Raw genomic sequence first — 24,299 nt, 5'->3', positions numbered from 1 at the left:
TAATGAAATGCATATGCAAGATGTGAATATTGTTTTTCCTTTTCTTCCCTTCCAGCAAGTAATACAAAATTGTTTCCTGATCTGTTACTCTGTTGTTTTAAGTGTTCCTCTTCAGTAAAATGTCATACATTAACTACATTACTGCTTAAGAGATTCCTATTTGTCAAGCTGCATAAAAGGAAAACAAAACAACAAAAAAAGCTCTCCAGAGCTGAAAATGGATATGCAAGTCATTATAGTGTCTCAGTCTAACCCTAACATATCTTGTACATGTGTATGTGCATACACAATAACATACATGATTTGCATGAGGGGTCCCACTTATTACTTAGAGTACTGCTGCGAGTACTGCATATCTCCAGCACCACAGTTTCACTCATACAGGAATTGATTTTATTATGTATGCTTTTCCACATCTGAAAGCATGACAGACAAACACAAGTTTTCAAATGCATTTGTTTTAGATAATTTTCCAAGACTGTTCTTAAGGAAGTTATATCTTTTATACGCCAATGCTACAATGCTTTAGAATTGATGATAAAAATCAGTCATAGCAAAGAAATGGCAAACTGGTTGGCTTAAACTTGTTTATTCAACTAAGGCATATGCAAAATGTCTGTGCAAGTCTAACACTCAGAGTTATAAAAAATAAAGTGTGTAACTAGTTGGAAGGCATTTCTGATACACTTTAGATATAAGGGAAAAGAATGCAAAGAAGTCTGCATTCTAAAACAGATACAACTTCGTATTTGCTACATAAAATTTCAAGAGCCCACTTAATTGAAAATTGCAACAGCTCTTCTTCCAACGTCACTGCTTATAGACTGGCTGCCAAATACAGTCCTTTGTCTACTCTTAAAAAGCAGAACAGTCATTTTCCCTTCTCAATTACCAAAGGCTTGTGTTCTCCTTTGTTCGTAACCACTACCACTGTGTGTATTCCCATTCCAACAAGAGCATGAAAGGTGGAGGCTTTCAAGCAGGAGGGTGAGGTACCATGCATCATAACCTAACCTAGTAAAGCCAGCCTTTTTTTTAAGTTTACACTATTTAATGTTTCCAAATTACTCTTTTGCTACCTGATCTGAAGTGACATATGTCTTTAACTGACAGGTTCATATGCAAAAGAGTATGTCAATTATTTCTGTTGTGAAATACAGCAAATTTTAAAATCATAGTTAACTAGAGACACCATGTCAATAACTATTTCAGGTGTTATGGTGTACATAACATTAGGAGCCTTGTTGTAAAGCCTAAACTTGGCCTTCTTTTCAGTGACTGAGAAAGCTTTGAAGTGGCCAATTTAGTACACAGAGCTCATAAACAGCAGGTTTACATACCATCTTGCTTTCAAGGAGATTTCATCACACTAATTACAGACTAAGGGCTCAATCCCCTCCAAAAAAACCTCCGTGGCCAAATAACCATGTTTGAAAGCTCTTATTGTTCTCAACAGGCACATACTGCTGAGATCCATCTATCTCTGCACAAAAGGGCTTTTAGACCATTGTTTTAGAAATATCACAACGTATATGGATTACACACCTTTAAATCTACTAAGAATTGAGGAAAAAAAATTATTAATCCTCTCTCCATACCTTATCTTTTTCCATTTTACAGAAAGAAAAACACTCAAAAATATCTGAAAATGTTAAGAACAAACGAGAGACATCCAGGGAGAGGTGTTTTGAGGTAACAGAGGCAAAGAGGAGTATCACAGACATATGATGGCCTGCTTACCCAAGGCTGGATGGAGGACCTTAATTCTAAAGCACTACTCCATCATTTCGTATTAAAAAGTAAGCTAGGTTTAAGGAAGAGAGTGAAGAACATTGCTACATATAAACCAAATGTATTCTCTCAATTGTTTGGTTTATTTCAGTAACAGAATGTGCAATTTCATTGCATCAGTTAATGAAAATGTAAGTAAGCCTTTCATGAAATTCTGAATGTAAGCTTTGGGATACTGAATGATTTCATTAAAGTAACAAGAGATGACAAAAATGTGTCTGATAATTACAAATGTTGGTGTTACTGATGCAAAAGATTTTGGCTACCCTTAACTTTCCTATTATTACTCAAAACTAAGGCTTCTCCTTCAGCAGAGATAGAAATGTTCTCTTGAAAAAAATGCTACATAATAGAGCACTCCTCAAAATAGCTACCATCTCCAACCATTCTGAAAAGAATTTAACTTGTATGTACACTTGGTTAAAGGTTGGTCATGAAAGCATCTACTTACAACAGTGTGTAAATTATACGCAAAATCTCTCAAACCCCACTATGTTCTATTCCTCTTTCCATTCCTTTTCAGCTTTACTGTCCTTTTTTCCAGTTTATTCTTTAATTTAACCTTTTCTTGATCTATGTGATGTAATTAAGCCCATCTAATCCCTCCACCATCTTGACTTCTCTTACTCAGCTTACTGAAGTTGCAGTGCCTTCAGTCTGAATTTGTTCATTCTGCACAGAATCACACAACAATCACAAAATCTAGGTTAAACAGGGTCAGCACTGAGAACACCAAAGATTATAAAAGGAGGACAAATGCTCTTCTACCAGCTTCAGTACCAACAGGATCCAGAATCAAAGATGCAATGTCAGAAAAGGGGGGGGGGGGAAGTTCAGTTACATGTAGCTTCAAATTATTACATTGGGGAAAAATATTGTTTTTAAAATCTTACATTATGGAGTCCCATACTTCATTCATTCATCAGCATTATATAGAACTCTGTGCTTGATCACAGTGGTGTTTGCAAAAGGCTCTCAGCTCTGTACTGGGCTATAAATACATTCCTTTAAGCTGTTTCCGTTGCCATCTCATCAAAAGCCTCAATGGGCAGACAGACAATGACAGGAAAAATTGTAGACCAAGTATAAAAGCAGAAAAAACCAAATTTGTAACCTATGCTGTTGATTAGTTCAAGGCCTTGAGGAGTCAAAAACCCCCCAAGGAATGCATTTAGTAGTAATAAAAAGCAAGATTTTTTTAATTTGCATTTTATTAGACATAAAAAGGAAAAAAAGAAGCTACTAATCACAGGGGCTTTTTTTCCCCATAACTGTTTGTCTTCCACAAATTAGTTAATTCCACTCACACCATTTCACCTAGCAGAGAATACTTTATTCTAGGATCTAGCCTAATAAGCTTGCTTCTTCACCAGCAGACCACAGGTTCTTGAATGATTCTTCTGTAATATTGCATAACTTCCAATGGTGCTTTTACTCGCTGTCCAGAGAAGGAAAATGGTAACTGAAGTGAAATCCAACCAGCAAACAGAATGCAGCAGAACAGGTCACATAGCCACAAGCATGTTGTTTATAATCAGTTCTGAGGCTGACTTCCTCCAGGCTAGCTGAACCTTGACTGCTAATCAGGGAAGTGCAAGTAAAGGCTTCTCCCTGCCATGCAAAACTTTAGGACAGGTGAAGAAAGAAATTAACAGAAAAAAAAAGGAATAAAATGAATTAATGATGCAGCATTAACACTGAAGACCAAAAATAAACTGGAAAAAACCTCCATATGTTCGCTCCTGAAAGACTACTTTGACATTTAGGTCCAAAACACTGAAGATATGATTACTCTTTTTGGTTTTCTTTTCACTTCTTTCTCGTGTTGGCCATCACGCTCCTGATCTTTAGCCCAACCATGCTGGAAGAAAATCCTTGATACCAACAGACTATATATATAGCTAACAGCTATGAGAGGTTGGGTTTTCCCATTGTTATTGTTGGTTTTGGTTTTCTTTTTTATTGTTGTGTTTGGTTTCTTTTTAAGTTAGTCAGCTTTACATTGACATAAAAAATGACTGACTTTTACTCTACCAGTCATGAGAAGAGGACTTGGAAAGAAAACCAGGCTATTTTCCGTACGTAAGTTACCTTGAGTCTCAAAGAGCCTCTTAACTCCTTTCTATCTATACTCTTTTTCTTTTCAGGTCCTGCTGTATTTTCACCTTTGTATATGTGACTTTTCCTTACATTCCAATGTGCTAACACTGTAATTAAAACTCATCAACAAGAACTTTCAGCATCCTTAGTAGGAGAGATCCTGGTTTACTTAGCAGCTTTCCTAAAGTTTACTTTTTCCTTTTCCAGGACCAGCCAAAATTCTGCTACTGAGATCATTCTGTACCTAAAATCTATTTCCTTATTTTCATTTATCTGCTAGATTGCCCTTATTCTGTTTTAGTGTTGTTTATTTTTGGCCACTATTTCCAACTTACTGTTGAAACTATGCACTGGGGATACAAGTACAGCACTGATATGTATTTCTCCCTAAATATGTCATTATATTAAGCTTCCACTCTATCTGCAAAAATATTACATCTTCTCCATACAAACATGAGCTGTGTGAACATAGTGCCAATAGCAGTTTTATATGTTATTAATGCATAATACTATACTATGACAGGTATACTTGAATTCCATGAAACTATAAGCTCAATATTTAGTAACTGTCTAAATAAGACTTGCTATTCTATTTCCACGATATGGTCATCTCCAAAATGCTGTGTTTTGATCCCTTCCTTAACTTTATCAGAAAAGGTTCAGTAAGAGGTACTAAAAAGGACCAAAGCATGCCATAGTTGCAAGGTCCAACTGATCAAACCAGAAGTCCTTAACTTGTAAAAGAGAAAACTGGGGATGGAAAGAAGCAAGCAGCAATGGAAATAAAATTTTCATCCTCTACTTTAACAAAAGAGCTCTTAAGATACTTAATGTTTTAGAGGATCAAGAACACTACAAATAACAACAGCAAGGACAACAAGAAATTTTTATTAATGTATAATGTACCTATATATCACATATAGCTACAGCAAACCATAAGCTGTCAATAGTTTGATACCTCTCAGTGATGATTAGCAGATACACCTGCTTACTGATTTGCTGCAGTTGATGCTTTGATGCAATTGTTTTTGATGGGAAACTTGGGATTTTAATCCTGATTCTTTTTCCTCTTGAAAGTGGAAAAGGAACTACCACCTCTGATAGCGCCAGCACTATGCTGCAGGCCTTACCAGAGTATGGGTATTTGGCAAGACAGTGAAGTCACTCTAGTTTCAGGTCACCCTGTCCTAGTTTCATATCAAACCTTTTTTTATCAACAGCAGTTTCATTTCCATAAGCTAATAATACCCCCTAAAACCCCTCTGTATCAGCAAAAAGATTTTTTCACAGCTGCAACTAGCAACAACAGGGAAAAAAAAAAAAGAGAGCTTAAGCATTTATGCTGTCTAAGGGTGACTGACAAGGAACGTGTCAGCCCGCACTAACACATAGGTTGGTGCTTTCCTAGGCAAGACTGGCAAGTTAGAGCTGTTCTCAGCACTATTTATACCTGGACTGCAGTTCAAAATAAAGAAAAGATGGTTCTTCACATAAAAAGTAGCTAAGCTGTTAGCAACTACACCATCCTTTGGCAAACGCTTAAGAATTGCTTCAAGAAAATGTCATTGGGAAAAAAAATGCACTGATAAGGTCTAAAACTTTAAACCCCCTTACTCAATTGAGAGAGGCCCTCAGCCATACAAAACTGCTGTACAAGTAATTGGACACCTATCACTTAGCCCGTAACTTACTCTTCCTAAAGCACTGACTTCTGACCCCTGTCAGAGGCAGGATGCTGAGCTAGGTGGATTTGTGGTTTGACCCAATATAGCTGTTCTTGAATTTCAGGGACATGATGATATCCTCTTTTAGAACAAGATTTCTGTTTAATCCAAGCAAACAAAAAGCTTTCAACTTAAAAATGATAGTGAGCAAGATATTCTCAAACGTAGAAAACAAGTGCAGCCTGATACCAGTTTGGTTAAAATTGTAACTCCCTCCTATAGTTGACTTGAGAGAACAAATCAAAGGCAAAATGAATAAATGAAATATTATTAAAGCTATAGTGAAAAATGTTTACTTAGTACATAAAGAATTTACAAACAGACTAAATTATTTTACTGTACACTTCAGATTCTTCTTTCTACATACATGCCATCAAATTTCCTTTGCTTTCATTCCTTCATCTTACACTATTCATACAGTATGCCTGGGAGAAATACATAATAGTAGCACTACACCAGGCTGTAAAGTCAGCACTGCCTTAGCAGCATCTGTTAACAAAGCCAACGTGTCTTAAGCACTTCAGCAGAACTGCAGAAAGAAAACAAAACTATATGCTCTCAGAAAGATGGAGACAATGGATTACTAGTATTAGAATTCATCTTCTTTCAAAGTATCAGGCTGAAAATGGAGATGCTTGTGTTTTGGAAAATGATAAAATCTAATTTTGCAACTATAACTGTCAAGAAAGACTGGTGAGACCACTGAAGCTCTGTTATGGGTAAGGTTTTAAAACTAACACAGTTCATTCATACTATAAAAAAAAAAAAAAAAAGTCTTCAAAGAAGCAACCATGCCATTTGTGAGAAACTGAAATAGTCAGTATTTGGTTCGAAACGTTTAAGAGAATAAGCGCCAAACTGGTTACTAAAACTCTACATCCACAATATCATAACTTCTGAACCTCAGAAAGTCTAATGCCATACCCATCCAGGTAAAATCTGAAGGCTGAAAATATTATCACTGTATCATCATGACAGGCTGTTCCAACTAAAACATTATCAAGTTAATTTTTCAGTTTGGACAAGAATTATTTTTAAAAACCCTAACAACAAACACCGAAACATCAGAATTCAGGAAAAAAATCACCGTCATGATAAACAGGTAACATGCAAAAGAAACACCTGCAACTCACTCAGTTTAAAAATTACACCCAGAAACTAAGAAAAAACATTTTTTTACCCATAACCTAAGAATCTTCCAAGTCTATTTTTGCTTTCTGCCAGGAACTTTGAAATCTTTTAAGGAATAACTTTGTTAATTAACTCAGTTATTCATGCAAACATAACATATACATTCTATTCCAGATAAATAGACTGAATTAACACAATACTAATAGAAAAGCAAACGTGGATCTGTATTATCCGATACCCTGTGTTCAGCTGCATTAGTGCTATAGAACACAAGCAAAATGTCTGTAGCTCTAAATACAATCCAACAGAAAAGAAAAAGAAGATAATCAGTTACTAATAATTTAACTACTCAAAACAAACCAGCTGCACTTCATGCTTGCCCCTGTGATCAGAGTAAGTCATGCTTCAATTTGTGTAACATCACTTGTGAGTGAATGTATTCCTTACTTGAGAACAATGAGACCTCTAATGCAAATGCTATCTTGGAAAACAGGCTGCATGTAACTCAGGAAAGAGACAGGTGAAACTGTCATCATGACTGTTCAGTCAAGTCAGTTTTGTGCAACATGAATAACACAAACAGTGCCAATGGTACAAAAGTACGTGGAATATACTTCTTTGTATTATCTGCAGTCAACAGGAAGTATCTACCAATGTGATTTCCACACAGAGCATATAACAGGAACTTAAGTCCTTTATGCAGGAGATAAGTTATTATTATTTTGCATTCTTTGTTTTCTTTATAAATTGAGATAGCTAAATAGAAACAAGCATACCTATGAAAGAACATTCTTGTGTCATTTGGAACAACAACTATGGCTAGGTCTTGCTTGAACGATTAACCCCTGATGCAGTATGAATTTCTTGATTCTAAAAGACTACCTGCGCTTGTTGAAAATTACACTCTGTTCTTCAGATAATGCCATATTTGTTGACTCTATCACATTTTAAAAACCAGTATTCAGAGTGCCAAAAATGCATTTACGTGAGGGACTCTAACTCATGGGTAAGGCCAGCTGAGGAGAGATGCAGTGTTTTACAACACAAACTTTTGACATATTGTGTTTTTTAGTGGCTCTGCCATCATTGCAAGGAGATAGTAGTGGCTGTAGCAGCAGTTTTTGAATTACCAGTTTACAGGTTGTCATATTAAGGTTAACTATTGCCAATTTTGTGCTAACACCATATGCCAGACTGCAAACTGTCTCCACAGTGAAGCCACAATATAAGCAACCATGCTCCTCCGACTGAAGCAGAAATAGCTATTAAGAACACCCAGCTTTTCCAGGACTCTGACTCCTACAGACAGAGCAAAGTACCTTGAGATGTAAACACTAGTGAGATCATTTGTTTGCAAACCATTTTTACTACAAATACGGTTTAATCATCTGATTACAGTCAGTGCCTCGAAACATTTGCAGTCTGACATCACAATAATCCATCTCCTGCCGAGCTCGCCCTACAGTTAAATTTTTAAAAAAATACAGTGCAGACTGATGCAGTCCTCCCTTACATCATACAAACAGCTCTCACTTCTGAGCAAAATTATGAAGATCTCTCAGTTTTACCTCAACAGCTGGCTAACCCTGACTCACAAAAAGGTTTGAATCATTGAATCATACATAGAATGCTAGGAGTTGGAAGGGACCTCTAGAGGTCATCTAGTCCAACCCTGCTGTCAAAGCAGGATCACCTAGGGCAAGACACACTGCAATGCATCCAGGTGGGCTTTGAACAACTCCAGAGGAGATGACTCTACAACCTCCCTGGGCAGCCTGTTCCAGTGCTCTGGCACACTCCAAGTAATGAAGTTTCTCCCCATATTGAGGTGGAACTTCCTGTGATCCATCTTCTACACACAGTTTCTTGTCCTATTACTGGGCACCACCAAAAAGAGACTGGCACCTTCATCTTGGCACACACCCCCTGTCCCCCCTCCCAGATATTTATGGATATTAACAAGATCCCCTCTTAGCGTTCTCAAGATTAAACAGCCCCAGTTCTCTCAGTCTTTCTTCTTAGGAGAGATGTTCAAGTCCCTCAGGTTCAGCCAGTAGCAAAGAATTGTGTGTCTCTCAGGCTTCAGAAGCAAGCCAACACAAGTCTATGCTGAGAGAACAATAATGCATTAGACATTATCTTCTCATTTACATTCCTCTGGTAAAATATTAATTTGACAAGGTATTTCAACTCTGGAAGGTTCACTTCTGTATTAAAAAAAAAAAAAAAAAAAATTCCCTTAAGTCATGGAAAGCAATGACCCATCCTAGTGTAACATTTTTTAAAAAAATAAGTTGTATTGATTTATTCCTATAAAAGTTAAAGCAGCAGCAAATATCAGCTTATATGACTTAAATATTAAAGAACTGATAGCTTTTCAATGGTAAGTATTATGTATTTAAATTGACTTAGCAAGAAGTAGAGCAAAGTCTAAAACCAAAACAAAGATAAGCCACCATGAAAATGAGAATCCACAGATTGCATCCATGGTAGTACAGTCCATGTTCAAGTATTGGCAATACATCCTCCCTTCCGAGAAGCAGACACCTGTTACCAGTATAGTATCACCATACTTCTCATTAGACAGCAGTTTGATAGGGGAACTTCACTACTACAAAGATACTGATTTTGATAAGCCATAAAAGCATGTTTGACCAAACCTCACAGATATTATCCATTCTAGGCAGTGCTTTGGTGCAAGCCATTGCAGCCTCTATGTGTACTGTAATTTGATTATTTAGCATGATGTAACACACAACGATCAAAGAATTTACAACTTCATGATACCTGCTTGGTATTCATAATGCTCCACTAAAAGCCTGAAACTTAGACAAAAAGAAACCAGCTAGTGGAGAACATAACAGACACATTATATACCACATAGGTAATTATGATATGATCACTATGCACACACATATTTAGTCTATACTACATATTCACAATTTCTGTAACCTTTCCAGATGACACAGTGAAGGACAGGTAACACACATGCTTTCAGATGGCATTAAGAGAAACAAGACCGTTGTACAGCATTGTTTCTAACATAATGGTGAAACCCCCAGGTGGCACTACACAAAACTATTAAAATCACAAATCAAAGTGGACACTGGAAGGTAAATCTCTATCAACTAAATATTAAAGATACCTTAAAGTACACATGATAAGACTTTCTGAAGTCTTTTGAGTTCCTGTCAACATTCACTTGTTTAGTTCCATATAACTTAAGACAGTAGCATATACTATTAGTATTCTTTCCCAATATCACCCCATTTTCACACGTTTTCAACAGAAGGCATATTCACCAAAGCCTCAACAGCTTTGTAAGCTTCAGTTAAGTGCTTGAATATAAGTGATAATGTGAATGGCTGTGCTGCACAGAATTCCTGGCCTAACAGCCAAGGGATTTATCAAGTCTACTAAAAGAAGCGGAATTCTGTTAACCTACACCCTCTTCATGAGGGAGAAAAGAAAGACTTTATGAATTCCATATTGTTCTTTTTATATCTGCATAATATATGTACAGTTTAATTTTCATGAGGCAAAAAAGGAGAAAAACAAAGATAATTTCAGAATCCTTCATTTTGTCCTCACTGCATGGCTTTGATTTTTTAAAAATCTGTAATTCTTCATTTTACAACAGAAACTGTAAATTTATGATGAACACACTATTGTCCATGGCACCTTATCCAGGCTGGATACATTCATGTCTGTGCTCATTTACACTCCAAGCTTACATTTTGCAGCTATGCAGCTTTCAATTTAACTACATTATTTGCACTATGATTTTAAGTACAGATATGTTATTGCCATTTTTATTCATGTTGCTAAGAAACCAGGCTCATAAATTCTTCCAGCCCTATACACTTAACACAGAAACTATCTGTTTAAACAAGGCTCCTGATTGTGGCAGGGTTGACCAGTTAGAGCACATAGTTAGGTCTAATGCCTCTGCATTTACATGCATTGGAGAGCTGAAAAACAGAGAATCTTTCAGTTACTAGGATGGTCCTGCCCTTCCTCAGGAGCTGGGACACATTCTGTACATCGAATTCATTTGCATTTACAACTTAATAGAACAAAAATGCATTAGTAAAGAGGTAAGTAAAGGATAAGAATAATTAAATAATATTCAGAACAAACAGTTGATGCTAGGTGAGTAACACAGGACAAAAAGGGCACATACAGTTGAGCAAGAAAATGTTTGTCTGGTCTTGTCAATGAGACTTGAATTAGAAAGATACATGAAAAACTACCTTAAAGAATAAGAAACAAAGATGTGCACCTCCTGTGAGAAACACACAATGTTGACCTCCTGCATGTAAATTTAAAGTATTTTTGGAAGTACATTCTTACCACCTTAAAAAGTCAATTCACGCCAGATTCTGATCTATGACCGAGATATTTACTACTACTTAATGTACAAGAAAATATTTTCCGTGCATAGATACATAAACCACTGTTGACTTAAATAATAGCGCTTACTATGTTCACTGCCTCTTACTGAGTGACCAGAATTTTGGCAAGCAGAGACATCAGTATCAAAAAAGTAAACTCCAAGAGAAAACAAACACACAACAGACAACAAACCAGTAGTATCTGTGCTCTAATGCACATCCTAATACTTCAGCATTACAGTAAGAAACTGGCTGCTGGCATGTGCAGCACTTAGCATTGCTTTTGACAATGCAAACAAAATAACCCCTTATTCTGTTAGGGCTCAATTTACAAATCCAACTTCCCAGTAAGTGAGGGGCAAAACACTGGCTCTGAAACTATTTACTGCAAACTTCCTTCTCCTTGAAGTGATGAAGAGAATTTATGCAAACAACAACCAGAATAGCCTCAGACTTTGCGTTCAAGTTGGAAATACTATCAATCCTGTGCATGGGTCAGTTTTATTTATTAAAATAATCCCCAAACCAACCAAACCACAGAAAAATCCAAAACAAAACAGAAAATAAAACACACCAAAACTCTAAAAATCCTGAAACACAATTAAAACAAACTACAACCCAGAAGACCATAAAAAGCCAGCCCAGAGGAATTTTTAAGCTAAAAGAAACATTAACTTACCAATTGATGCATCACCATCCAAGAGATTGTCATCTTCAGAGGTCTGGAAGTCCATAATTACACCTGCTCCATCTAAAAGCTCCTCATCGCTGCTTGCACTAGTTATACTGTTGTAACTGTTTCGATAGTAGCCTCTATGAAACAGCTGCTCAGACTCCATTTAGCTGCTTTAAAACCTATATAAAGAAAATCAGTTATTTCCTATTTGAATATGCCCAAAAGACTGATAGATTCATCTGAAATATAACAAAACAAGTGTATTTCATGTTTTGGGGAAGCAAATAGCAAGGCAAAAACACTACAACTTACAAAAAAAAGGTAGCAGGAATGTAGAACATTTTATACATAAATCATTTCACACAAATCTTCAGCAATTTTTAACTGGATGATGCTTCTTCACCCCCTTTCTTGGGCTGTTACCATCATGAAAGTATTTCAGCTTCAACATAGATACTTGGATACTTCTGCATATCCCATGTGTACAAATGTGCACTGAACCATCGAGCTGGTACATACAGCCTCTTTTACTACTTTCCCTAATCTTTATTACAAAGGTGAAAATAAGCAAGAGAAATACCACTATTCAGTTAGCAATCACAAAAAGTTGTTTGTAAAGGTATCAAAACAACAAAGAGGCAGTCAAGGGTCATACCATCTAGACTGCACTTTTGGCAAAACAAGGCTGGACAGGATGATCCTTGAGCTCCCCTCCAACCCAGTTCAATGATTTTGTGATCTAACTAAACACAGTCCACGCAGAGCCACATTGTTAAGACGAGCAGCCCAGAAACAGCTACATTAATAGTGTACCTTCCTGCACAGTCTAGTATTTTGGGCACTTCTCTGCTCTCAAACACCAGACATCCAGTTTATCTTTCAAGCTCTACAACTAAAAGGTCAAGCAAAGAGGAGAGTCAGCTGAGAGAATGACTTCCAGTGCAGTGAAGTGTCTCTGGAGAAGACACAGCAGGACAAAAGCAGTCTGATTTACAGACATTTCTTGTCAGGCAATCTGAATAATCTCTAAATCTCAGGTATGTTCTCTGCTGTCCTGTAAAAGCAATATAAAAACACTTTTAAATACCTCAAAGGGGTGACAGGAAACAAAGACATCTTAAATTTGTTATTTTCCTGAGAGATGTTTGGAGTGAAAATGTAGAAGTATTCTCCCAGAATACAAGTTTGCGCCAAATACCGGGTTGGGGGGGGGAAGACACACACACACACACACACACACACACACACACACAAAAGAAAAGGCACAATGTTCAAAATTGGGGGTGCTACAAAACAGCTACTTCTCAAAACAAAAAGAATCTTGATAAACCTCCAAATCAGTGTAATGTTAAATCCTTCTGTTCAGTACTAAGAACTAAAAGGCATAATCTGTCCTCTAACTCTGATAAACCCTACACAAGGACAGTACCTACTGAGAAATACTATGCAGACATAAATCAAAAGCAGACAAAATTAAGAATAACATCTTTACACAGAAGAAAGTGCTCTACAGTAGAAGAAATGCAACAATAGCAACAGAGGAGTCATTTGCTGAATTTTTTTGGAAAACAATTGCAAGATTTTAAATGTTTATTGGTAAGAAACTTCAAAAGTGATTATTTGTTGCAAAGTATGCAAGAATCCTATTTTTCAAAAAAATCAGCTTATTAAAACAAATCTCCACAACAGTACTGTTCGTATTGTAGCCATTTAGAGAGAAAAGATCCTTGACAATTTTAAAGTCATAAATAGAAACACAAAGGAGCACTGCCAGTTAACTGGAGCTACCCGAGTTTAAAATAAATAATAATTTTTAAAAAAATAAATCTGTTTATGCAGTAGGCATTCTTCAAATATAAAATAGAAAGTCAATTTCTGATAAATATACAACATACATATACTGAGTTTAGCTCCACTCATAGCCACTTCCAAAATAACATTAATGTTCAAGGAGGAAGAAGACACAGATTCAAGTATTTCTTGAAGAACAAAAACCGAGGACAAGCACAGAGACAACATTACATGAAAATATGACATATAAAAAGCACAAAGACAATCTTGCCTTAGAAACTATTAACAAGACCCAGATTTACTTTCTAGATTCTCCTGAATCTTGCCACTCTTGGTTATAAAAGCTTAACATAATACAGTAACAGCCTGAAAAGGTTTTTCATTTTTATGATACATACCAATACAGAATATCACTGTTACATTTAATCTTCACAAGAGCAGAATCAATAATAAATACTCAGCCTTGATAACACTTTTTATCTTCTTAGCTTTAAAACAACTGAAAGCTACCAGTTGCTTACGGGATGAATGGTGAACTCATGCTTCTAGTCATATGATTTCAAACATTAAGAGCATTGACTTCAGTTTGTATCAAGTATTCAAAACCACATCTCCACTCTCTAGAATGTCTTAACAGCTAAGTCTATGACTAGGCCATAGTAATGACAGACAAAGACTTGTACCACCTGGTACAAAGATACTACCTGACCTGAAGAATGGATTGCTTCTTTCACATTCAGCAAGTTACTAATGTATTTACCTTAGTGAATTAATTGCTTGCAACCAACACTGGCTAGATTAACTGAAAAAACAGATTTAAATTTACTAACCTAACCTCGTTTACCGGTATCTTAGAAACACCTCTGCCATCAGACTGCTCTTCCACACAAGCCCAGCAATAAGCACCTACATGAGCAGCAAGGTCTTTAAGGAGTTTTTTAATCAGCTTTTTTTTTTTTTTTTAAGTTATTCAGAACCTAATCTCTCAGCATGAACCTGAACTAAATATAAAAGTGAAAAAGCTTAAAGCTTCACAGGCAAGTACTGATCCTTAGCCAAGTCACAGTAAGGAACTGTGTCCATGGCTGCCACTTCAGTGCAAGCCTAAAAATCAATGTAATATATAGTATTAGTTTCCAAACTAATGGGTCAGCACCTGTAGCCTCAAATAGCCTGTCTGGGACAGAAAACATGGAGAGTTCTCTTAGCAAAATAAATACTTTAAAAAAAAAAAAAAATTAGTATTCCTTCTGTGACCATATTCAGATAACACTGCAGTTCCTTAAGAAAACTGGAAGGTAAAACCCAGAGTCTTCTTTTGAAGGTCAGGAACTATGACTACAGGCTCCATTGCAGACAACCTAACTTTGCTCCCCTGTGCCTTTGGGAATGATGCTCATTTTCTGTTTGATGAAAAGATACAGTCACAGTATGAAACATAATCTTTACAGTTGTTAAAGGATTTTGCTCCATCTGAATACAGACTTGTGTTGCAATCATCCGAGGGATACACAAATGCTGGAGAAGAGCTTTTACACACCACCAGAATAATCACAAGTATTTACACTACTTGTCTTCAGCTTTTCAGAGAAATGCACTGAACAGTCCCCAGCTCTGTGCACAGATCCCTAAGTTCACGATCACACTTCAGTTAAGTATCTTTCAGATAACTTTTTTAAAGTTCAATGCACTTTTGTCTGAATGATCTGAAATTGATCAAAGAAGAAGAAAAAGACTTTAATAAGAAGGAAATAAGACACTATCACAGAAAAGAGGCTCTGTGAGCCAAGACAAATGAGAGCACTGATTCCATTGAAAAGAACACTGGAAAAGCATTCATTCTTGACAGGCAAAATTTTATTTCAGAGTTGTCAAATTGGAACCTGAAACCATTATCCCAGGTTAAGCATCTTCTTGATAACAGTTACCACAGATTTTTTTTTAAAGTCTTTGTACTGAATTCCAGCTGCTTCATAAACACACAAAATCCCATGAAATAAAGAAAAAAATGCTAATGTCCTCCAAACTACACTCCAGGCATACCACTGCTTATGAAGTCATGTAGGCACACCAGTCAGTTCCTCTTTATTTCCTTTCCCGATTACTCATTTTCAGACTTCAAAGTGAAGAAATTGCCAGTTAAAGATGAACACATTCACTGTACTCTGTTTGGAAATGACAAGTCTTCGGTTATCAAGAAATTAAAAAGCTGGTGTCTCGTCCTGGTAGAGCCAACAGACACAAATTTGCAGATGCACTATGCAAAGCCATTCAAACTTCATAGCTAAGAGCCCTGATAACAGGCTTGCTCTCTCTCTTGCTCTGGATCAACACTACCATTGCAAAGTGATGAAGGACTGAAGTTATCTGCAGTCAGCACCAGGATGTGGCTCATGTCTGATCTTCTTGACTCTAACTAGACAGAAGCCACCTCATTTTTTGTAAGTAAAGAACATCCAACCATTATTGATTGTCATTCCATTCTTCTTCAAATGATAAAACAAATAAATACATCTGTTAATAAATTAAGATCAGATTCACAGTTAGCTCTTGTCACCGTTAATGGCTTGTTTCTGATTTTTAATAAAAACATATGCACTAACCAAAGGGTGACTAATAAACCCAAGCCAACCAAACCCAAAAGGTCTAGATACATAAACACCACCAAAGTGAAGTATTCACTACATAAATGTGCTAGCAGTTCTGAATGCTCAAGTGAGTTTCCCTCACATAAATATTCTCTCCAACTGTAAAACTTAGGTGGTTGGTTGGCAAGTATAACTTCTAAAATTATCCATACTTCGGCATGATCTACAAGTCCTGGTCAGTTTTGGGGCAGAAGAGCCTGGAGATAAATTATTACCGCTAAATAGTGGTATGAAGTCAAAACAAAGGATCAAAGTGAGTATTCTATGAGAAAAAAAAAGAAAGTGGTTTCATGAGAGATTTTTTATGTTGAAAAACACAGAAAAAAAGAACACAGCATGGCTTAGGTTGGAAGGGAGCTCAGAGATCATCTACTCCCTCCTCCTTGCCATAGTGGGTGAGGGAAGAATAAGTTAAAAGAATATTTATGTCTCAGTACAACACAGGAGGAAACCAGTAAGTCTGTAAGACTGATAATATTTTTATTTATTTATCTTTGGTAGCGTTTTATATGAGAATATAAAGTTTTCTGCAAGACAAGCAGCAAAAAGTAAAATAATAATGAAAAAAGATTTCTAAAAAGAAATGTTAAGTTTTCTTTCCTAGAGATATCCTCTTTGGAAAACTGCATTTTTATTTTTCAGAATCAGAAAATAGGCATGTTTGGAAGCATGTGGAGAACTGTCCTTTCCCCCCCCCCCCCCCCCCCCAAAAAACAAGAGACAAATTAGCAACAGAAACCTCAGGGGGAAAGCTGCAGTAGGTCAACATCTGCAGATAACACATGAAAACCAACAAACCTGGCAGAGAACAGCAATTTGGAGATAAGATCAGAAGGAACTCAAACACAATCTTATCTTTCAGGAAAATGAGTACTTCCATTTTAACTGGCTGGATGACAAAATATCAAGTCACCTCAGTAGCTCCATCTGTAATTTCAACATATTACTGAAGTGAAATTACATATTTATTATTTCAATTTTAAAATGTTTCTTCATTATACTGTATTGCACTATGAACACACTAAATGCACATTTCAGTACTTTTTCTCTCAGGAGCTTGTTAAACAGCAAAGGTTATTTTTAATAAAGGACCAGTGCTTTAGAAGTGAACTTAATTCAAGTTTCATTTGCTATTCTTCCTTAACCTCCCAAAACAAGCATAGTCTTCTCCTATAACTAGAAAGGCCAAGCAATATGCTTATCAAACCAAAAGGCTGAATGTCTAGAAAGTTCAAGAGGAAAGAACTCTCTGCAAGTCATTGGGAAAAGAAAAACAAAAAACACCACCTCCCCGCCCAAAGAAAACCTACAAACAGAAGAAAACAAATGAAAACACACACCAAAACCCACACTGGTGCCTAGTATGAAGCTATAAATCATCTTCTTTCCATTCATTTCCAGGACTATAGATCCAAGTTTACTGACTACATAATACAAATAAGGATACTCCAGATGTAAGCAGACTTACAACTATTTTAACAGCTTTGTCTAGGATATTTTCTATTACAGGTTAAGCCCAGGAACCACTTTAAGTCTCTCCTCTCCAATAATACCAGGTATTATCAACTCATTAAGTGTAAACACTACCTCAGTATTTTATGTTGACTTTTCAGGTTTCTATCTTTTTAAAGTAGAGCACACATCCCAGCAAACATTACTTCTACAGCCTGTTTACAACCCTCTTATCAGAATCAATTTAAATGAGCAGGGGGCTTTTGTCTAAACATTACTTTGTCAGATGATTTTATAAAAGCTTTCAAAACCAAGTTTCAAGTTAAACAGCTATCAAAATTTGTAATTGTTATCTGTCTAGTATTTCAAGCCTCTTCAGTTTCCAAAGCCTAGCACATAAACCAAGCACGAAGTACTACAGCAATAGAGGCCAGAAGTCAGTCAACACAGAACCTGAACTTACAGGCTGAAACATAAAGGATTAAGACCGGCATAGGGAGCACAGAATTGGGAACTCACTCTCAGAGCATGTAGGTATAAAGCTGAAATCTTAGCTCTGGGAAAATAAGCAGGGAGGGGGTGTACACAAGCAGTTTCATGTGCATGATCACTGTCACTGCTGACTGCCTTCAGAGATTACTGGGTTATTCTGTTGCGAAGGAGGTGCCAAGCAAGTTTAGGAACATGCAACCTAGAGTTTGAGAACTAGGGAATAAATTCTTCAAACAACTTGAACTGGCTACTGTAATTTCCACCACAACTCTCTTCAACAGTTCTACTTGACTATTTTGTTGTTGTTGTTATAACCACATTAAAAATATCACTAACGGTGAATTACTGTAACATATTACCCTGAAAACACAATCGGCACAGTAACACCTATCCATATGAAGTCATCTAAATATGAAGAAAGAATTTGGAATGTTCCTAGAATGCCTTTTGGCAGTGGTTGGGAGTTTGAAGCAGCTGTCTGGGCTTTAGTGCTTATACTCAAAGAACACAACTCTGCTCTTCAAATCACAAGGTAAGCCACACACAGAGAGAACCCTCAAAGCAAAGAAGGCATGAAAAACAACACACCAAAGTGTCTATTCACTGAACAAACATATATTATACAGTTAGATCCACCTGTTCATACAGTACCAGCACACACTGGTCTCTCACTTGCAAGTCACGGAAACACAACTTTGTGACAAACATCAAGTACAGAAGAGAGCACAAGTACAAACATTTGCAAGAGGAAAAGCAGGCAAACTCATGTAGTGGCTCAGAGCAATGCAATCACAAAGAGCAAAGACCAACAGCTTCAAGTGTTCAAGTCTTCCAGTTGAGGATTTGGACAGGCTTATTCTTATTACAAGGCAGTATTAAGTGAGAAAGAGAAGAGATATACCCCACGATCACTTTAACTTGCAAGCATGCACCACAGGGAGAACAATACTACTGTAAACCACTCACAGGTAGGATGCTGTAAAGATTTGGGTACAGCCAGTCTTAGGAAGAGTATACCAAGAAATGTATTATTTCTCAAGATAACAACAACTATTCTAAGACAGAGAATTCTTTGAATTGTCATACCAATAGTAACCAAAGCAGACAAGAAACAAACTTTGTTTGTCTGGGCACTTGAATAGCTTTTATTTTGACAGATGTTGCAGACAGATGCAAAGCCATTTTGTTTCACACTGAATTTCATGCTAGCTGCATTTTTTCCACAGCAGAACTGCTTCCCAATTTGACATCCCAGAGTACTGAGCAGCAAGTTTACATCTGCTTGCCAACCAAAAAGACAAAACATCATATTTAAAACAGTTACTCAGTGTAAGACTTCTGTATTAGAAAAAAAATAGTGACAGTTGGTGAGTTCTCCAGGGACCTACTTTACTTCACAAAGGCTTGGGCTTTATAACACAAGTGATTTTTAAAATATTTTACATTACAGCATTCTGAAGTCTCCTTAAATAGAGGAACAGTAATGATAACTATCTGCTTTCTAATCTGTCATGCCAACACATCCTTCATTCCAGTAACTGTTTTTGAAAAGCATCTATGTTGTCAAGGGATACAGAACATAAAACCCTTCACAGGTCTGTCAAGAAGAAAGGCATCTGAATGCAAAAAGCTCTGTACATAAACTTCAGAGATCCAACAGCCTCAAGAAGGAGGTGCAAGTCCTTCACTCCAAATTATAATTTGGGGCATTTTCTCCAAAATATTAAGAACTTATTCTAATAAAATTTCCAAAAATGATAAAATTTTTGCTGTTAAAGCCTTTTTTTACTACTTCAGTAAAGTGTGACACAGCAAATTTACTGTCAAACATAGTTAACTACCAGCACATGATTTTCCACTGCCATGCTTACCACTGTTCATTTTAGGTGACAATTGCTACATACTCGTTTTACTGTCAGATCCCTGTTTTTGGCTAGGGAAGAAAACTATTTGGGATAAGCAGAAAACATAATATGAAAGAACGCAATCAACCTTCGGTCTTAACCTCTATCACCTGCACCCTTCTCATTTAATTAAGAGGATCCAAGACATGCCCATTATCTCTTGTGTGACAGCAGCTTTCTAACCAAACCCACGAGCCAACATAAAGTCAGCAACACACACGTATTTCTATCACTGTCTACGTGGGGAAGAGACTCTCGATCTTCCAAGTTGCAGAGCCCTTCAGTTTTCCGTACGTGAACAAGAGCTGCCACAGAACGCGCAAATCAGGCGACAACAGATTACACGCTTTGTAAACATGCAGGGTACTCCCCCTGACCCCGGCCGTTACCGTTTCGGGGAAAGAGGACAGGTTAGCTGAGGGGTCCAGGAGGAACCACTATTCCTGCCCCTTCCTGCCTGCTAGCCGCAGGACGAAACGGTGTCGCTAAGGAGGACGAAGGTGCTGCTCCGCGAACAGGCCGTGCAGCGGGAGCTGCCCTCGCTCTCCTCCTCCCGTTCCACCGCAGACAGGCTGAAGCCCACCTCGGCCACGCTCGCTACGCTGCCAAAGAGCGGGACCGAGCGGCCGGCCCGCGGGCCTCTTCAGTCACGTCGCAGGGCCTATACCCCACTATGGCCCTCCACCGATGGAAAATGAAGCAAGCCAAGCCCTGCCCCGCCCCTACCTGTCCGGGTGGCGCCGCCTGCTGCTCCCCAGGGAGACGCTGGCTCATCCTTCTGCAGCAGCGGGGCGGGGTCGGGAAGACGCCGCGGACACCGGCTCAGCCCCCGGCCCGACGGTCGCTCCGCCAGCCAGCCCGCCCGCCCCCTCGACCTAGGGGCGGGGCCTCCTGCAACGCACGCGCTTCGCTGCCGCCGTTCAGCGCCAGTAGGGCGGCCGGAGCTAACGTCACCGATGCTACTTCCGGTTCCCGCTTCTGCGACAGGAGGGGCGCCGCTTTTCGGCGGCTCTTGACGGTAGTGGGTACTGGGCTGTGGAAGGCGCCACAACTGTCCCGCTGTGCTGCTGGCCGTGACCGCTCACTGGTACCGGCTGCCTTTTGCGCTGGAGGTGGCCGTGTCTGCGAAGGTGGGTTACAGCTTGTCGCTGCGCAGAGCGCGCGGTAACGTGGAGGAAAGAAATCCCATGCTTCAGAACGAGAGTGCGGTTTCCCAGGAGAAACATCGGTACATCGCAGCATCGTTTAAGCATCTGCCTAAGCCGGGAGGCATCTAAATGTCACGGGCTCTGTAAGCTCTGACCCCCAAGAGTTAATGTTTATCTGCAGATGAAATGCAGTACTTGGGCTGAGCAAGTAACTACAGTGTACTGCCAACCTGCCGAGATAGAGTCTAGGAAAGAGTTTACTCAACTTACATGAGCACAATGGAGGTTCCAGTAAAATACCGGTGGTAGCTTTCCAAAGGGAAAAAAAAAAGCCACAAGCGTGCCTATATAAAGGGCTAAGAAGACTGAGTAGTGCTTTTCAGTGTGCACGATGCATGACGGATCAAGACTGAGTGTCATGAATCACAAGCCTTTACTCGTACACGCAGTTAAGACGCATTTTTGACTGGGTATGGCATATTAAGGGCACGGACCCCCGTAGAAGACATCTTCAATTCTCACAACTAGGAAGTAGAGGTGGAACCCGGGTTCCACTTCGGAGGCACTTGCTGTGGACAGTCTGACCCCTCGCGGATGTGTTTCGGGCACAGTCCTACTAGATGGCCGGAGTGCGCTTCCCCCTACAAATCCCGCCCCGGGGACGTCTCCGGGAAGACACGTACCACCAGTGCCAGGCTGAGCGGCCTTGTAGATTGTGGTCAGTTCATAAAAGATTGATAGCTGCTGCATTTCTTTCCCGCAAGAACTCAGGCCAAGCCGTTACAACCCGCCACGTCCTCTCGCCATGCCGCGCCGTAGGCCGCCAGAGCCGCACCCCCATACCATCACAGGGCCCTCGGCCGTGCGTTACTAGGGTGAAGTACCGCTAACGCGGGAAGGGAGGGCAGGCGAACTGCTGCCCCGCCTTGGCACAGCTCGCCCAATGGCAGTTGAGATGCGGGCAGCACCCGCCAATAGGGGCCGAGGAGGGGGGGCCGCGGTGGCCGTGAGGCTGGGTTGAGCGGCCGTGGTAGCAGCGGTTGTAGCTGGGCAGTGTGTCGGGAGGTATGCTGGTCGTGGGTGAGGCAGGCGGGGCGCAGGGCCGCTCTTCTGCAAGGCCGGTGGCAGCAGTCGGTGGCGGGACCGAGCCGGTGCAACTTGTCTCCCTTATGGGCCTGGGATGGTGGGGAGGGTATTCGTTGAAGCGCTTCTCGCCTGGCGTCGGTCTTGCCCCAGCTGTGCGGGGGCGGTGGCCTGGTGGGGCCCAGCTGAGGAGCGCTACCTGGCCCGGCCCGGCCCGGCCCGGTGCTTGGCCTGCGGGCCTTCTTTGTCTCTGGGCCGGGACACTACTCTTTATGTCTGCTTGGTCGTGGCCTGACCGTACGGTTCGGGTTTGTCGCCTCGTTTTTTCTGCGCCCAGCGGTCGGTCGGGCTGTTGAGGGTGTGTGACTTGTGCCCCGGCGCAGAAGCCGCTTTCGTGCGTGTCCGTAATGGATAACACGATTTACTGTCCAAGGCTGGAAAAGCCAACGCCCTGTCAGCGCTGATTTCTTTCCTCAAGACTCGTATTTAGCGTGCCACGGGCACAAAAGTCTATTCTCTCTTTGAACTCTGTCTTCTTCCCCACAGGCTGCTTATCGATATTTGGACAGAACAGCGTGCAGTAGGAGCCCTAAGATATGCCTAATGGTGCGGTCTAGCTTTAGTACAGTAAAGGTTGTTTCATGAGCAAAGCAGGGGCAGGAAACTTGGTGAAGCCATGTGAAGTTAAAATCGTCTCTCACGTGCTATGTTTTACCATTGTCCAAAAAAGGATGTTAATACTTGAGTTTTACCTTTTTTCTTTTTTTTCTGAAATGTAACTTCACACTAGACAGTTTTTGTACTTAAAGACAAAAAGAATCTACCAAGATACTGTAGGCCTGTCATATTTTCACTTTTTTTCTTTCCTGTCATCCAGTTTTAGTTGTTTTCCCATCTCTTGTTTTACGGAAAAGATTGCTTCAGTTCTCTTCTGTATTTTTTTGCTGTACTAGCAAAGCTTACTCATTTTACTTGGCTTTCATGTTACGGGTCTATCTTCCTGAGAGTATTTAGCAGGATCCATGTCTGGTGCATGGTAATTATGACAAAGAATTATCCCAAGTCAGGGAGAGGAACTTCATCTGAGATGTGCATGAAGTATAAATCCAAGTTACTAAGGTTTCCTGTTGGAAGTAAGCTGGATACAGCAAAGCACAAATATCATTAATGCTCTCAAGTTAGGCTTGGATGCAGAAAAATTTGGGAACCTTTTGTAATTCTTACTTTGCCAAAACTTCCTCAGGGTATGGAAGGTCTTTCTACTGTAGAAAATATGATCTTCCAATCTACTGTAAGTTTGTTTTGGCATTCATCACTTCGGTCTTTGTTTTTCCAGTTCTCTTTGCTGTTCTGACACCTTTGTATTGCTGTACCTTGCACACGCAACTCACTAGTGTCTTATTTTTATCTGAATGTTTCTTAGTACAGAACCTTAAACACCATCAACATTTAGCTGAGTAATCTCTTTAATCTCAAAAGGTGGTTTTAAGTAGTCGGTACAGTAAAAATACGGATTTGTACCATTTTGAAATGAACTTCTATGTAACATGGAAAAATAAATCATCTTTGTTTTCAATCAGAATTAAGGTCACAGCTTTCCATATTGAGTAGTAATTCTAAACTTGGTGGGGATAATTTTAATTCAGTCCATTTTTGGCTCGGTGATATGACTTCCAAAATACAGGGTTTAGTGCTTAAGAAACAACATACACAGATCCTCTACCATGCTGTAGTTCTTCCAAGTTCTTTCAGTTAATCGAATGCTATAGTTCTAAATGATGTTTGTGTGCTATCTGAATTGGAAGTTATGGCACTGACTGGTTGCTTTATTTGAAGATAAAACACATTCTTTTTTTAATACTTTCTGTGAAGTTAAAAGATTTAAGCTGCTTTTAGCAATGCAGCTCTTTTTCGCACCAAGTAAGCTAACTGTACCAAAATAAAATGGAGACTAGATGATTTACA

General features: G+C 39.1%; 1 protein-coding gene across 2 annotated transcripts in view; it reads right to left on the bottom strand.

Moving 5' to 3' along the window:
• CLCN3 (chloride voltage-gated channel 3) overlaps positions 1-20,989 on the bottom strand; it is a 54,004-nt gene extending 33,015 nt beyond the window's left edge. Inside the window, exons 1-2 of one of the 2 annotated variants that reach the window (XM_054166004.1) lie at positions 20,830-20,989; positions 11,820-11,995 (exon numbers count right to left, since the gene is read on the bottom strand). In XM_054166004.1, coding sequence (XP_054021979.1) covers positions 11,820-11,979 — 160 coding nt within the window. In that variant the 5' untranslated portion in view covers positions 11,980-11,995; positions 20,830-20,989. The remainder of the gene's footprint in view (positions 1-11,819; positions 11,996-20,829) is intronic. The other variant, XM_054166020.1, reaches the window with a different exon arrangement.
• Positions 20,990-24,299: the final 3,310 nt, after the last annotated feature.

Source organism: Dryobates pubescens, chromosome 1 (assembly GCF_014839835.1).
Source record: "Dryobates pubescens isolate bDryPub1 chromosome 1, bDryPub1.pri, whole genome shotgun sequence".
Lineage (NCBI taxonomy): Eukaryota > Metazoa > Chordata > Aves > Piciformes > Picidae > Dryobates > Dryobates pubescens.
Note: the sequence above shows the minus strand (reverse complement) of the source record. Positions and strands in the feature narration are given on the sequence as shown.